Source organism: Solea senegalensis, unplaced genomic scaffold (genome assembly GCF_019176455.1).
Source record: "Solea senegalensis isolate Sse05_10M unplaced genomic scaffold, IFAPA_SoseM_1 scf7180000013044, whole genome shotgun sequence".
NCBI lineage: Eukaryota > Metazoa > Chordata > Actinopteri > Pleuronectiformes > Soleidae > Solea > Solea senegalensis.
In genome coordinates this window covers 1-13,576 of record NW_025320746.1, presented here as the reverse complement: position 1 = coordinate 13,576, position 13,576 = coordinate 1, and the positions used below count along the sequence as shown (strand labels likewise).

The 13,576-nt window shown below is 38.8% G+C and overlaps 2 protein-coding genes across 3 annotated transcripts in view; both read right to left on the bottom strand.

Moving 5' to 3' along the window:
• LOC122760142 (Fc receptor-like protein 4) overlaps positions 1 to 5,601 on the bottom strand; it is a 36,018-nt gene extending 30,417 nt beyond the window's left edge. The window contains exons 1-2 of one of the 2 annotated variants that reach the window (XM_044015202.1): positions 5,445 to 5,601; positions 5,306 to 5,341 (exon numbers count right to left, since the gene is read on the bottom strand). In XM_044015202.1, coding sequence (XP_043871137.1) covers positions 5,306 to 5,341; positions 5,445 to 5,481 — 73 coding nt within the window. In that variant the 5' untranslated portion in view covers positions 5,482 to 5,601. The remainder of the gene's footprint in view (positions 1 to 5,305; positions 5,342 to 5,444) is intronic. The other variant, XM_044015203.1, reaches the window with a different exon arrangement.
• Positions 5,602 to 8,198: 2,597 nt separating this feature from the next.
• LOC122760143 lies at positions 8,199 to 12,673 on the bottom strand (the record flags this gene model as incomplete). Its single annotated transcript, XM_044015207.1, has 5 exons — positions 8,199 to 9,037; positions 9,351 to 9,499; positions 10,222 to 10,476; positions 12,077 to 12,370; positions 12,538 to 12,673. Coding segments are annotated over 5 exons (1,167 nt in total), but the record flags the coding sequence as incomplete, so codon positions are not given.
• Positions 12,674 to 13,576: the final 903 nt, after the last annotated feature.

The window sequence follows — 13,576 nt, the reverse complement described above, 5'->3', positions numbered from 1 at the left end:
TTCCATATATTCAAGGTTTCATTCCATATATTCAAGGTTTCATTCCATATATTCAAAGGATTAATTTCTTGAACACAATGCTATAATATATATACATACTGTATAATATATATATATATATATATATACACATACATACATATACATGCCGACATACACATCAATAATCAGCTTACCTGGTTTGGTTTATACTATTGATGTGGCGTTGTGATTTACCAATTATTAAGTTATTTATTAATCTTAACCCAAATTGGTATTCATCTTAAATTATGAGACTGTTTTTGGAGGTTATGAAATAATGGTTGATTCAGAACCGATTGTTCTCCTCTGAGAAGGAGAGGAGAGAAGTGGTGCCCCGATTGAAGTTTGACAAACAAAGTGTAATAAGAATGTATTATTCCAGAATTAATTAAATGTTAATATTCAAAATTCATAACCAATCCCATATGATGTGATGATGAACTCAATCATCTCTGGTCTTAGAAATATAGATCAAATTTGCTATTGCTCATTATACTTAGAGAATAATGAGCTCACATCCAAACGACATCAACGCCGGCACTGCACACACCGGTGCCTTTAATAAGTCACCTGCCAAATTTGAAGCAAGCAAACCGTTGTACTGTTATGCCATTAATAGACAGAAGGTTCCCTGCATTTATAGTTAATAAAGCCATGAAATCTAATAATTGTTCCAAAGAACTCCCTTTTCATCTACATGTACGTAGAAATACATGGATTTTTCATTGCATTTTCATGCTTTGAGAATTATTTCAGTCATTTCCACTTCTTTGAATTGTGTGGCGCAATCTTTTTGCACTGTTTTGAACAAAACATGGCAACTGCGAGAAAGACTCTTGACAATAATGCACCCAAAAGTGTTTCCTTCCCCTTTTTTTCTTTTTTTTTAAAAAACAAAGATTTTTATTGAAAGAAAAAGAAGAGATGGTAATAAAATAATTAATCAACAAGCTTTGCACATCATGAGCCTTGTCCAGTGATGACCTACAGACCGACAGAGGGTCCACACGGTAAAGTAGATCTAGAAGGTCGTCGGTTTGAATCCTGGTTCGAGTGAGGGCCTTTGTCTGTGTGGACTTTGCATGTTATCCCTGTGTGCGTTTGGGTTCTCTTTGGGTTCTCCGGTTTCCTCCAACACTCCACAAACATGCAGTGGTTAATTTGACACTCTGAATATTAGAGTGAACGGCTGTTCGTCTCGGCGTTTACCAAGCCAATCCCAGCTGACATAAATAAATGTTCATGGGGGTCTTTTATGGTCCAAGAAGCTTTTTATGAGCTGGACTTGTGGGTCACATTTTTAAGTCAATCTGAGTTGCAGTGTTTCATTTTTAATCTTAAATTACAGCGCCACCATCTGGACAATTTTGCCTCTTTCCTGGGAAGCTAATGTACACATTTATACGGTTACTTAACCGAGCATAATATTTGCTCATTGCTAATTTGCCTATAATTGCGAATACTTGTACCTGCACCTAAATTTAGATTTACATAGTTGCAGTCAAGCTCCTCCCCTCCATCATGATGGCGTCCTGCGAGAAAAAAAAGAACATTTTAAATTTAATTTCCCAAAAACCAAATCTCAAATAACAATATTAACCCAGCAGAAAATGTGAACATTTAAACTGCATTTCCAGATTACAATATAAATCAATCATAACATTTATGAATCAAGTAGATACGGTCAAAAAAAAAGACTCACTCTACCTCACTGTGTCACAATCACATTAGTCTATGTAGGAGCCTAAATTGAAAATACTGTACCAGTCCCAGTGTTTCCAGAGCCTCCAACTGTTTCATAGATACAAACGTCACCTACAAATACAGCACAGGGTGTAAATGTTATTCTCACAAATGTAATAACCGGACAAAGAAAAGGGGACTGTCCTCCAACGAAAGATAAGTATGTGTCGTATGCAGGAATTACGACCCATGAATAACTGCAGGTACCTTGGATGTGTTGACGTCGAGTAGCTTCGTTGAGGTTTCCAATTGCAGTGGTCACAGCTTAGTGGTCACAGCATTGTACTTTCATGTGATTGACAGATTCAAATCCCACATTAAGGCCCTGGTATACTGCGCAACCCAGATTATGGAACGACGCGCAAGGAGCTCGTTTGGTGCGAGTGTCGTATTCAGGCCAAAACAACCTATAATTACGTTTCAGTTGAAGGACAGGTTGAAGAAAATGGCTGTGAAAACCTAGGAAGCCTGACCGTGAAGAAGAGTCGAGTACACCTGCTGTTGATTTTCGCCTTGATTGACAGTTTGGTCGGTGGCAAATGTCTGACTGTTGAAAATATGCATTCAAAAATAAGTATGCACTATAAAAATCTTATTACAGTATGTATATATCTGCCGCAGTGTTAGGAATTGCTGTGATGATGGAGATGAAACGATGGAGTGCCTTTACCAACCTGTTACCATTTGGGTCTGTGGGGGAAAATATACAGTAATTATTATATATTACATGGTTTTGTGTAAAGTTGAAGCACTGCTCCATGTCAGTCATCTAAAAATTATGCCCTGTATTACTTTAAAAAGAAAAACATCCCACCTTTAGATGTTCCGTAGCAAAAAAACAGCAGCAGAGGAATTATTACTAAAACTCCACAAACCAATCCAACAATCAGAGGCAAATGACCTGGAGAGCTTTCTGGTTTGGACAAAGCTGTAACAAAATAATCACTGTTATTTGTTTGATGATATTGTCACATAAAAAAAGCTTAAATCATACCTACATTTTACTGAAATCCAACTCTGTGGTGAAGTCTGAGTAAAAAACAGAAGCCACAGAAAATATTTTCTCTCACATCTGTAAAAGCCTTCATGTGACTCTGACATCGCAGGGATCGTCAGCGTCCATCTCGTGTCATTCTGGACGACTTTGTTGTTTTTATAGAAGAAAACATCAGCAACAAAGTTCCCCGTCTTCAGCTTGCAGCGAAGAGTAACAGCTGCTCCTTTGGCCACAGGATGTGGCGGACTCTCAAGTAGAATATCTTTGACTAAAGGACCAAAAGGATGAACGTGAAGTTTTATTCCCAACATCATGTTCGACAAACGTTCTTCAAAGGCTCTAAAGTTATGTTCAAGCTCAAGTCGAATAGTTTGAATCCATTTTTATGATATCGCGTAGGCATTATATTGCGTATTATTGTGAGGGAACCCAAAAGTTATTACAAGGAAAGGCAAAAAGTATATCTTTAGCTGTACAACCAAAAGAATGTGAAGTTTTATTCACATAAATTTTGCAGAAAACTGAGTAAAACTGTCGCCTGCGACTTAAATTCAGAATATAAACTGGGTGTACACAGAACTAATCTAAAGAAGGAAACTCACCTGATACACTGATGTTGATAGCGCTGCTGAATTGTCCTGACTTGGACTCACACCAGTACACTGCATCTTTGTGATTTAACTTAGTGATGCATGTTGATCCAGTCAATTCCCCGAACTTGGAGCATCGTTCACTGTTAAAACCGTCTTGACGAAACCTCACCACTGTCCACTGTGCAGAGTTTCCCTCACAGGTCAGTGACACATGGTCTGACCTGAAGTGTTGAACTTTGTCAGGACTCACTCTGAGAGACGGTTGTGACTGAAACTCTGAAAAACAAACATAACTTTTTTTCTAAGAAATTCTGAGATTAAAACTTTTTTTTTTTTTTAAATCAGATGTGGCCCTACTACCACACATATTAACCATAACAGAAACATAAAAAATGATTTTGGTCATTAAATTCATTCCAATGTTGTGAAATTAAATCATTAATGCCAAAAACATGTTGCCTATCCCAGCTTTAAGGGCAGCCTGTGGCCAAGTGGAAAAGCGAACTTGGCTTGTAACCGGAAGATCGCCAGTTCAAGGCCCCACCAGGTCGAAAGGGCTGGGGTACCCCCGAGCAAGGTACCCAACCCCCATTGCTCCCTGGGCGCTACTCACTGTGGCAGCCCACTGCTCCTAATTCTAGGATGGGTCAAAATGCAGAGAATAATTTCCCTCAGGGGATTAATAAAGTATTTAAAAAAAATGTTTAACTAATTGGTCAACCAGACACAACATCATATTGTTGAGGTTGGAATGAAAGAAAAACAAAAACATGAATAACAAGGCAATCAGAGATGGCAGGCTTCACACAACGCTGTCGGCCTCTGTTGGTCAAATTGGCAAGTGCGGAAACACAGACACACAAAATAATACTTCACTCCCACTCTGTGAATGTAAATAGTGAAATCCTTGCTTTTGAAGTCATGATCATTGGAACAAGGAGAAGTGGGAAAGCAAATAAACAAGTACACAAACTGACCTCTGGACCAGACAAACTTTCGAAAACTCCAAGACGTGTACTGCACTGGGTTTCCTCTTCCTGCTCTTCCTGCTCTTCCTGCTCTGCATGCATACCCTGCTGTATATGTGTGGTTATAGACGACGTAGTAATCCTGTGTGGTCCCGTTTGTGCTTCCAGGGAGCAGCTCATATTCGTAGAAGTGTGCTTTATCTATGTCAGGAATAAGCTTGTACCAGTAGAACCTCCAGTCTGCAGACAGATGTTCAGCAGCACAGTGCAGAATAACTGATGCTCCGTGATTTGGCCATATGGACGACACAGAGAGTTTAGGTGAATCTGTTGGAAGATTAAAAAACTGATTTGAAGGTTTTTGTCTATCTCCAAATATAAATGACATAATGCAAATATTAACGGAATAGTTCGGGATTTTTAAGTCTGGTTGTGTACGATATCAAAATGAACTTAAACCCACAAACGATACGATACTTTATGGGAGAAGAATATTTGTTACACAGTTGGAGAATTATGTCGTTTTAAAGGACTAAATTGTGATATCAGTATTGGCAGGTACTCCGGGTTTATATCCCTACTGAAAACATAGCAGATTGAAGCCATTTATCATCACCAAAAATCATTTTTGACAGCCTTTCCTAGATGGATGGACTTAATTTCGTAAACCATTCACTCTCCCACACCAAAGTCCACACAGACAATTAGCATTTTTTGTTGTGGGAACAACAGATTTTAATAATTTAACAAAAGAATTTTGTTAGTTTAGGTCTACAAAATTTTTCAAATTTATCAAGTGAATTAAATCTCATTTAAGGGTTGCGTTTCCACTAGCATAGTAGCTGGTACCAGGTACTTTCTTTAGTTCTTGCTCTGGCGAGGTTCCAAGTATTGGAAAATCAGTATTGGAGCCCATATTGATACAGATAGCGTATCAAAAGATCAATAAATCAGCACAAATAAAAGAAAAGGTTGAGACTTACCTTTAGCTTGTCCACAGTAGAAGAGAAGATTCAGTGCTTTAAGTGAAAAATAGAAAGTCAGACATGATCAAACTGACAAAAAAAAAAAGATTAAAACTAAAGCATAAGTGGGCGACTCGGAGAAAGGAAAACGACTCACAGAATAATCCCAGCACGCAGAGCAAAGTCTGTTCCATCCTCACGTTCAAAAACCGACGCTCTGCTAATCTCCTTTGAGGAACAGAAGTGCAGTATCATTACAACATCTACAGGCTGGACTTCTTCTTCTGACCTAATCTGGGCTGTGAGCGCTTCCTTCCCTTTTGCACAGAACAAGTCTTGAGCAGATCTGACCGCAGTAATGCACAGGCGTGTTTACTTTACTTTTACCACACAAGTTTCCAGTCCATATGAGTCCGTTTGGATCACTCATGAACCTCTAATATTGTTTAATTTGGCTTGTTGTATCAGATTAGGTGGCTTTCATTTGGTTGTATGCATTAGTGTGGACTGTGGTGAAACCACATCTCTAAATGGTGAGTAGACGTCACACAAACAGGATGTTCGGGTTTAGGTGTTAAATTTCACATTGAACACCTAAGCCTCAAAATGTCTGTCTGGACTTGTTTGCTCATTTGAACCATAAAAAGGGGCTGCAGATGTCCTGTGAGTAAGTGCTTTGGCCCATTTTTACAGAATATCTGGCAGATATTTACAATTTACTGCAAGTTTTCAGAAAAACCAGTTGTAGTAGTACATGAACACCAGATTTTGCGTGTTAAATTTGAACAGTATAAGACGTTTGGTTGAGTGTTTGTCTCAATATCCAAAAACAAAGTTTTTCACATTTGATCTGGCATTATATAAGTATTATAAGTAAATACAGTCAAAACGTACGTCTTCAATTATATCGCGTCGGCCGCAAATCATAGTGTAACGGGTAATGCACGAACATGCATTAGCTAGAACGCTGAAAGAGAATTAATTTGGTTTTGTCTTTGTTTATCTAAAGAAAGTTCTGGGCTCTATTAGCGCTTGCATTCAGGCTATCGTTTTCAGGTCACATGGTGCTGCAAATTTGCGCGTCGTTGAAAGCTCCATCTATAATCCATTCATCTTCTACCACTTTTATCCAATTTGCCTAATCCCCAAATCTGCATATTTTTGGACTGTGGGAGGAAACCAGAGAACCTGGAGAAAACCCACGTACACACGGGAAGAACATGAAAACTCACTATGCAGAAAAGCCCTCGTCTCGACTGGGTCGCAAACTCGGGTCTGACCACAACACCAACCACGTGGCCCCTTCCCATACTTTTTATTTATATCGAGCAAACCCTTCGTTTGAGGGCACTCAAACGAAGGGTTTTCACTCCCACGGAGGCTCAGCTTCTCTGGGATTCAGTGGAGAAATGGGCGGGCGCACAGTTTGCGAGGGTATTTTCATTTGTACACATAAAATGTAAAATAAAATAAATTTAGCATTTCAGTTTTACAGTTTTTTAATTATCGCCTTTCCTTGTTCTAGTTGTTCATATGCAGAATTTATTTTAAGAATTTATGTACAGTAACGGGACCTGAAATGAGCTTCCCCAGCAAACACTACTGCATCACAGCAAACATCGTGAAATTTGACCACTCAGCGGAGACCCCCGACGCTCGAATCCTCAGTGCAGTCCCAGAACGCAAAAAGTATCATTAAAACAGCTTGTTCTTCTCCTGCATCTACGGTAATATCTCAAAAACAAATGATGGCAAGCTGATGGCGTGTTGTCCCAGAGGACCGGTATTTGACTAATTCTTCTCTTTTGCGTATTTGTGCTTTTCTAAAATGACGGAAAAATACAACAAAGAAAAAGGAAAGTACCCACAAATGGGTGAAGCAGCAGAAGGACCTTTTTAGACTATGACTGCAGTCATCCAAGAGGCTTCTTTAGTACCGACTAACTAGTGGGAAGAACCAGGTATTTAACCCCTGAAGCCAATACCGGTCTAGATACAGACAGCAGGTGTAAACGGGTTCTTAGGGTGTCACCTGAGAGGCAGAGACTTGGATGAAAGAGGTGAAACGTATTCAACTTAACTCAGGCAAGTCCAGTCGCCCACAGCTAACCACAAAAGATGGCTGCAGTTACTTGTTTCTTATGTTATACCTTTAAACCTTGGACGGGTTCTATAAACCTTTTTATGAAGCACCAGTTGTACACTACAAACATACAGTCGATCCTGTGTTTATCTTTCAAGTTAAATTGACTTTCTATCAACATTTCACATTTTTTGTTAACCGGGCGTCCCTCGTTGTCTGGTCTGGTCACCTGAGGTGATACAAAATATGGTCCTTTTTTAAAACTGCAACAAAAACATGAACAAAATATTGTAAAATTACTATGTCATTTTTCTTTTATTGAGAAATGTTAATGTTGTTGGCATAAGTGCATCTATAGTACTAAAAGAATGCAACGATACACATGGTGGCTTGTTTATATAAAAAGGTGTAAAAGTTTCACTGATAAAATTTGTAAGCAGTTAAACGTATTTGTCTATAGCCCTATATCTACACCTCTGTCTCACAACATTAACATTTGATTTAATAAAACAATCCTGAAAATGCATTCTAGACCAAAAACGAATCCTCATCGGGCCACAATCAGGGATCTAGGCTAATGAGGAGCGTTGGAGGAAAAAAAAAAAAAAAAAGGTCCTACTTTTTGGGGAAAACAACAGTTTGATATTTATCTAGAATTTCTGTTGTTTAGAAAGAGCAAATATAAAATAATTTAAAAAAATATATCTTCTATATATCTATGTACACACACAAACACACAATAAAGCAAACTCAAAACTAATGTTCTATAAATGAAAAAACATCTCAAACCAAAGCTCATTAATAATTATAATAATTACAACAAACAGCCACACTAGGGATGATTTATTTTGATTTTGCTTTAGTAAATATTGAAGCTTGCAGCAAGCCATGATTGAAATTTGCAATTCATTATTCAGCCCTAAGCCACCCTCTCAAATAGGGAGTAAAACCATCGGTCTCTGTTTCTCACTTCATCTTAAGGTGGTGCCAACACACACACACACACACACACAAACACTTGTTTTTATATCTTAGTAAGGACACATCCTTGACATAAGGCATTTATAGCCCCTTACCCCAATCATAACCCAATTCTAAATAACTCTAAAAGAAGGTCTTAAACATGAAAAAGCCCTTTTTAGTTACAAAATGTCCCCACAGGTGTAAATTTTTTTGGTCCTCACAAAAATATAAATACAAACACACACACACACACACACATCAGCTCCTGACCTCAGTGCATGTGATTAATCCTCTGATAAAGTCATCACAAATATCAGTTGAAGGCGTGTGGACGTATTAGCTGCACAGTTTGTTGTAAGTGGCTTCAGACTTCAGTGCTGTGGCTTCAGATTACGGGGCTTTTGCAGTTCACTGTACACTGTGCAAATTTGCACAGGGGGCTGTTTTTCTTCCATGCCGACACACTGTGGCGCTGTTGCACCTCCAGTGCTTTTCACGTTTGTACCTTTATCATCGTCTCCTCCATGAGAAGCCGGCACATTAATTGGCTGCATGGAAAAGCAATAGACAGTATCCACTTTCTGACTCGTCCTGGATCTTGAGTCTTGGATGGGGTTTATGTCATCGATGTTTTCATAAGCGGCGTCAGATGGAGTGGATGAGGAGGTCGAGGTTCTGGGCTCATGTTGTGGCTGTTCCTCAAGCTGAGTAGCAAAAAAAAGACAATGTTAACACCTTAAAAACACACATTTTATTGTAAAGACAGGAGAATAGGACAGGAAAACTTCGGAAATTTCTGAAAACAGACAGACAATTATTGCAGATTTACATGGAATACGGACCCTGCAGAGGACATAATAATCATCAATCATAATTTAAGATATATAATTTCATCAGTATATATATATATATATACACACACACACACACACACACACACACACATACATACACATATATCTATACATACATATACAGATATCTATACATACATATACACATCAATAATTAGCTTACCTGGTTCAGTTTAAACTTTGAGCAAAGCTTCTTAACTATATAAGAAACTATAAAAACCAGAACTATGAAGCAAGCACATGCTCCAGAAATTATGAGGAGCGCATTTGTGAGTATGGCCTCTCTTTTTTCGGTGTCATCTTTTCTGAAGCCTGCAAAGACATTAAAAACACAACATTAGCTATAATTAAATGTGTCTTTTCCCATACATGTCAACGGTGGGGGAAGAAAAAAAGAATCACGTAAACAGTAGTGGAGTTTGGTTTTCTAGTTTTCTAAAATAAACCAAAACATTAAACACACACACACACTATCATGCTAACGACTGAAGCTACACACGAAGCACACACACTAACATGCCAACAATTGAATCTACACACACTAACATGCTAATGACTGAAGCTACACACACTAACATGCTAACAATTGAAGCTACACACACTAACATGCTAACAATTGAAGCTACACGTCAAACACATACACACTAACATGCCAACAACTGAAGCTACACACGAATCAAAGCCCAGAATCAAGTGTGTATTTCTTTTCTTTCTTTCTTTGATAGCTTGCTAATATTAGCAAGTATAGCCACTGATGTTCACTTCACACCTACGCTGTGGGAACACCACTTCAACTTGACGCTCGCAGAAGCTACACATCATAAGCGAGGGTTGCTAACCATCACATAAAATAAGGATTAATTCTGTATTTGAAAGATAATTCTGGAAAACCCAGCGTAGAGCAACCAGTCCACCAGCTAAACCAGCACTTTTTTTTAAACAGTCTATGCTGATTTATGCATTGCGGGGCTTCGCCACTGTTCAGTTATTAAGACATCCAGAAAATAAGTAGAACTCCACACGTCGATACTTACACATCGTCGCCATGTTTTCAGAAACATGATTTGTGCTGACGTGGTTGTTGCCACTGCAGACAACGGCCCTGTTGCTCATGGAGACGGTGATGTTGACCTCACTGAACAGCTTCTGTGATGGGTGGCAGCCACCTTTGTCACACATGGACCACAACCAGCGACCCCAGACGGAGCAGTTCACTGTAAAGTTGCAGAATTGTGCGGACATGTTCGATCGCAGCACTGACATGGCGATGACGGGCCTCGGAACAGCGTCTGCAACAGATATTATTCATTGCGGTCATTTTTGAGAGGGTTATTGTGCATAACATTTTTCAAACTTTGCACAGAGGTCAGGTCTGGCCTTGGTGGGAACTTGTTATAGCCCAAGGCGAACAAAAAAAGGAAATTGGAACCACGTCCAAAACAGCCTGGCACCTCCTCCTCATGTCACACACCACTGTGGGAAGGCATCCCATACTTCAACCAACATTTGTCATCAGTCAGCCAATGGGTTTGTGTTGATCACTCTGGCACAAACAGCACATCCAAGCTGATCTCACAAGTGTTCAATTGATCAAGGTCAGATTTCATCCGCTCTCCTTCCAAATTCTGCAGGTAGTCTCTGATAAACTCCGCTCTATGGGGGCGAGGAACATCTTGGAGGATGGAGTTCAGATTTGGGATTGCCTCTAATGATGACGACCCTTGTTTTTCCACTGAAGGAGATGCTGCCGTGTATGGTTCTTCCACTAAAGCCCGTGTTTGTTCAGTGAATAAACAGTTACATTGTTAAACTTCAATTATCTTATCCAATAAACGACACCAAACAAAAGTCATGAGTAGAATAATAAAAAATGTACGGAGGTACTTTAAAAAAATCTCTGCATTGGCAGAGAAGTTTTTCATGGGCACAACACTCATACTCAACTCTGCTGCTCACACAGAAATGCCTTTTTCTTACAAATGGGAAATAAACACTGTGAGATTTATTGCCAAGAAGTACTGTTAAAACAAAGAAATAATCCACCAAACAAAGTGTCTGAAAAAATTCCATCATTGATGTAAATGTAAGGAAATTTGGGCAGCACTCATTTAACACAAACACTGATAAAAATCAAGTATTAAAAGTGCAAATACAGCAGGCAAAAAACATGTGGTCTCAGTCAACTATGCAATAACATTCAACAACTTCATTATGTCTCTGTTTCAAGCATCAGTAGCAACAAAAGTACTTACAAGGAACAAACACAAGGCTGGGAGTGAGATGAAGTGACACTGACAAGGGACTCAATCAGGAACAGGTGTGGGTAATCAGAGAACACGACAAGGGCAGGATGTAAGACAAGATACAAAGTAAAAGAGGAAGTAGGGGACTAATGAAACTTCAAAGTAAGACAAGCCAGGAAATATATACATCAAGACTAAATTGAAAGACAGAAAATGGAAGTACTCAAGTTTAAAGAGTCCAAAATGAGGGAGGAAAAAATAGCGCAAAAGGAGTAGTTGCTACCCAAGTGCAGCCACTTCCTGCTGAAACAGTTTACAGTTGAATATTGTTATGTTTAGAGTGAAATTTTTCCTAGTGCCGGTCCGAAACCTGGAGAAATCAGGAACGTTGTGTCAGATATATCAATATACTGTAAGTGGTGCGCACCATGGCCAAGAGGAAAGGAAGTAGGCTCATAAGTGGAAGGTTGCTGGTTGGAAGGGTTAAGTGCTCTCCCCCATTGCTCCCTGGGTGCAAAAATAACTTATTCAGGAATTGTCAAATCAAAAATGCAAATGATCCACTTTGGCGACCCCTGAAAGTTTGAGAGAAAGGTCTTAGCATTAAGACATGGAAGATTCAAACACAATCTGAAGAGAAACCTACCTTGAACATTGACTCTGTAGTTCTCCTCTGTTTCTTTAAAAGTCATGTCTTGGATTTTGATTGCATAGGTGCCGGTGTCTGCCTTTGTCAGGTTTTTTATGCACAGGGTCTTGTTTCCATGATGGTAATCCACTTTTTCTTGATATTGGGGGTTGAATATTAAATCGGAGACGATAACGTAACTACCGAACATCCACGTACTTCTCATATATGGTGGTGGTTTTGTAACGTGGAGACACAGTGAGCTGTTTGTGGCTTGGTAATATGTCCTTGCTGGGTCAACTGCCATGATTCCTGATTTGAAAAAAAAAAAAAAAATCCCAATAAATATCGTAAAAGGCAACATTAAACATGACAAAAGATATTTAACATACACAAAGGTGAGATACTGCTTTGTAGTAGCATTGCTGTAGAGTATAAAGATATCAAAAAGCAAATAATATACATTTTATTCGTCTTACCTGCAAGAATCCAACAGCTGAGAAGAAGAAACATTTTCACCTCTTTATGTGCTGGTGCTGGCGACCACAATTTCATAAAGCAGCAGGTGTCAAATGTGACATACAGCAGGAAGTAGTCGAGGCCTGCACAGCACAACTGAAAATAATGTGGTTGGAAACAAGAAACGGAGAACCAGTGAGACAAAAATAAGACATCATTTGTTTAAAATGTCTTCCCACACAGCTACTTTGAAGCTTCATTGGAGACACAACCAGGATTCCCATATAACTACTTGAAAATGTACTTTTATTTTTGGTCATTTTCATCAGAAAAACAAAAAAATATATAGGTTACAGTGCTGGCAGTGGAAACTAAAGCCGAGTAGTACTTAGAAAATAAGATAAACAGGCTCAATTTGTTAAAAAACATCACAGTGGACATGGTAGCGTTTCGCTGCTGCTTCCATCTATCATGAACTGAAGATTAACTTAGATTAAACGCCTTCAAACATAAATAACTAAGCACAGAAGATGACTGAGAACCTGAGACCTCCATCCATTTGTGTAGCGATATTTGCTTCTTGCACTAAGTCGATGAACTTATCTGATGAACCGAACTGTACCATGATGGAAACGCGCCATTCGTGAACTTTTCCACCTTTCGTAGGCATGTTTTCTTTAGTCTCACGCAAACACGGGCACATATTGTAAATGTATCAAATTTATTAAAGAAGGCACTTAAAAGTACATTAGCAGTCAGGAGAGTGAACTTACAGTATTCAGAGTGAGCCATATACAGTACAAAGAAAAAGTACAACCTCTCTGAAATATCTCAACCTGAAACAGTATCAGTTATTTTGAATATTGGATCTGGGCTTCTATGAAGAGCAGAGGGTTTTAATTTGAAGCGTGGCACTTTATTCATAATCAATTTCTTATAGCAATGAACGCAAATCCTCGATTCCCTCAAAAACTAAAACTTTGCTTCATGTCATTCAAACAAAAACACTCCAAAATAAGATCAATTAAGACGACGATTAGAGGCAAATTCTACGACCTG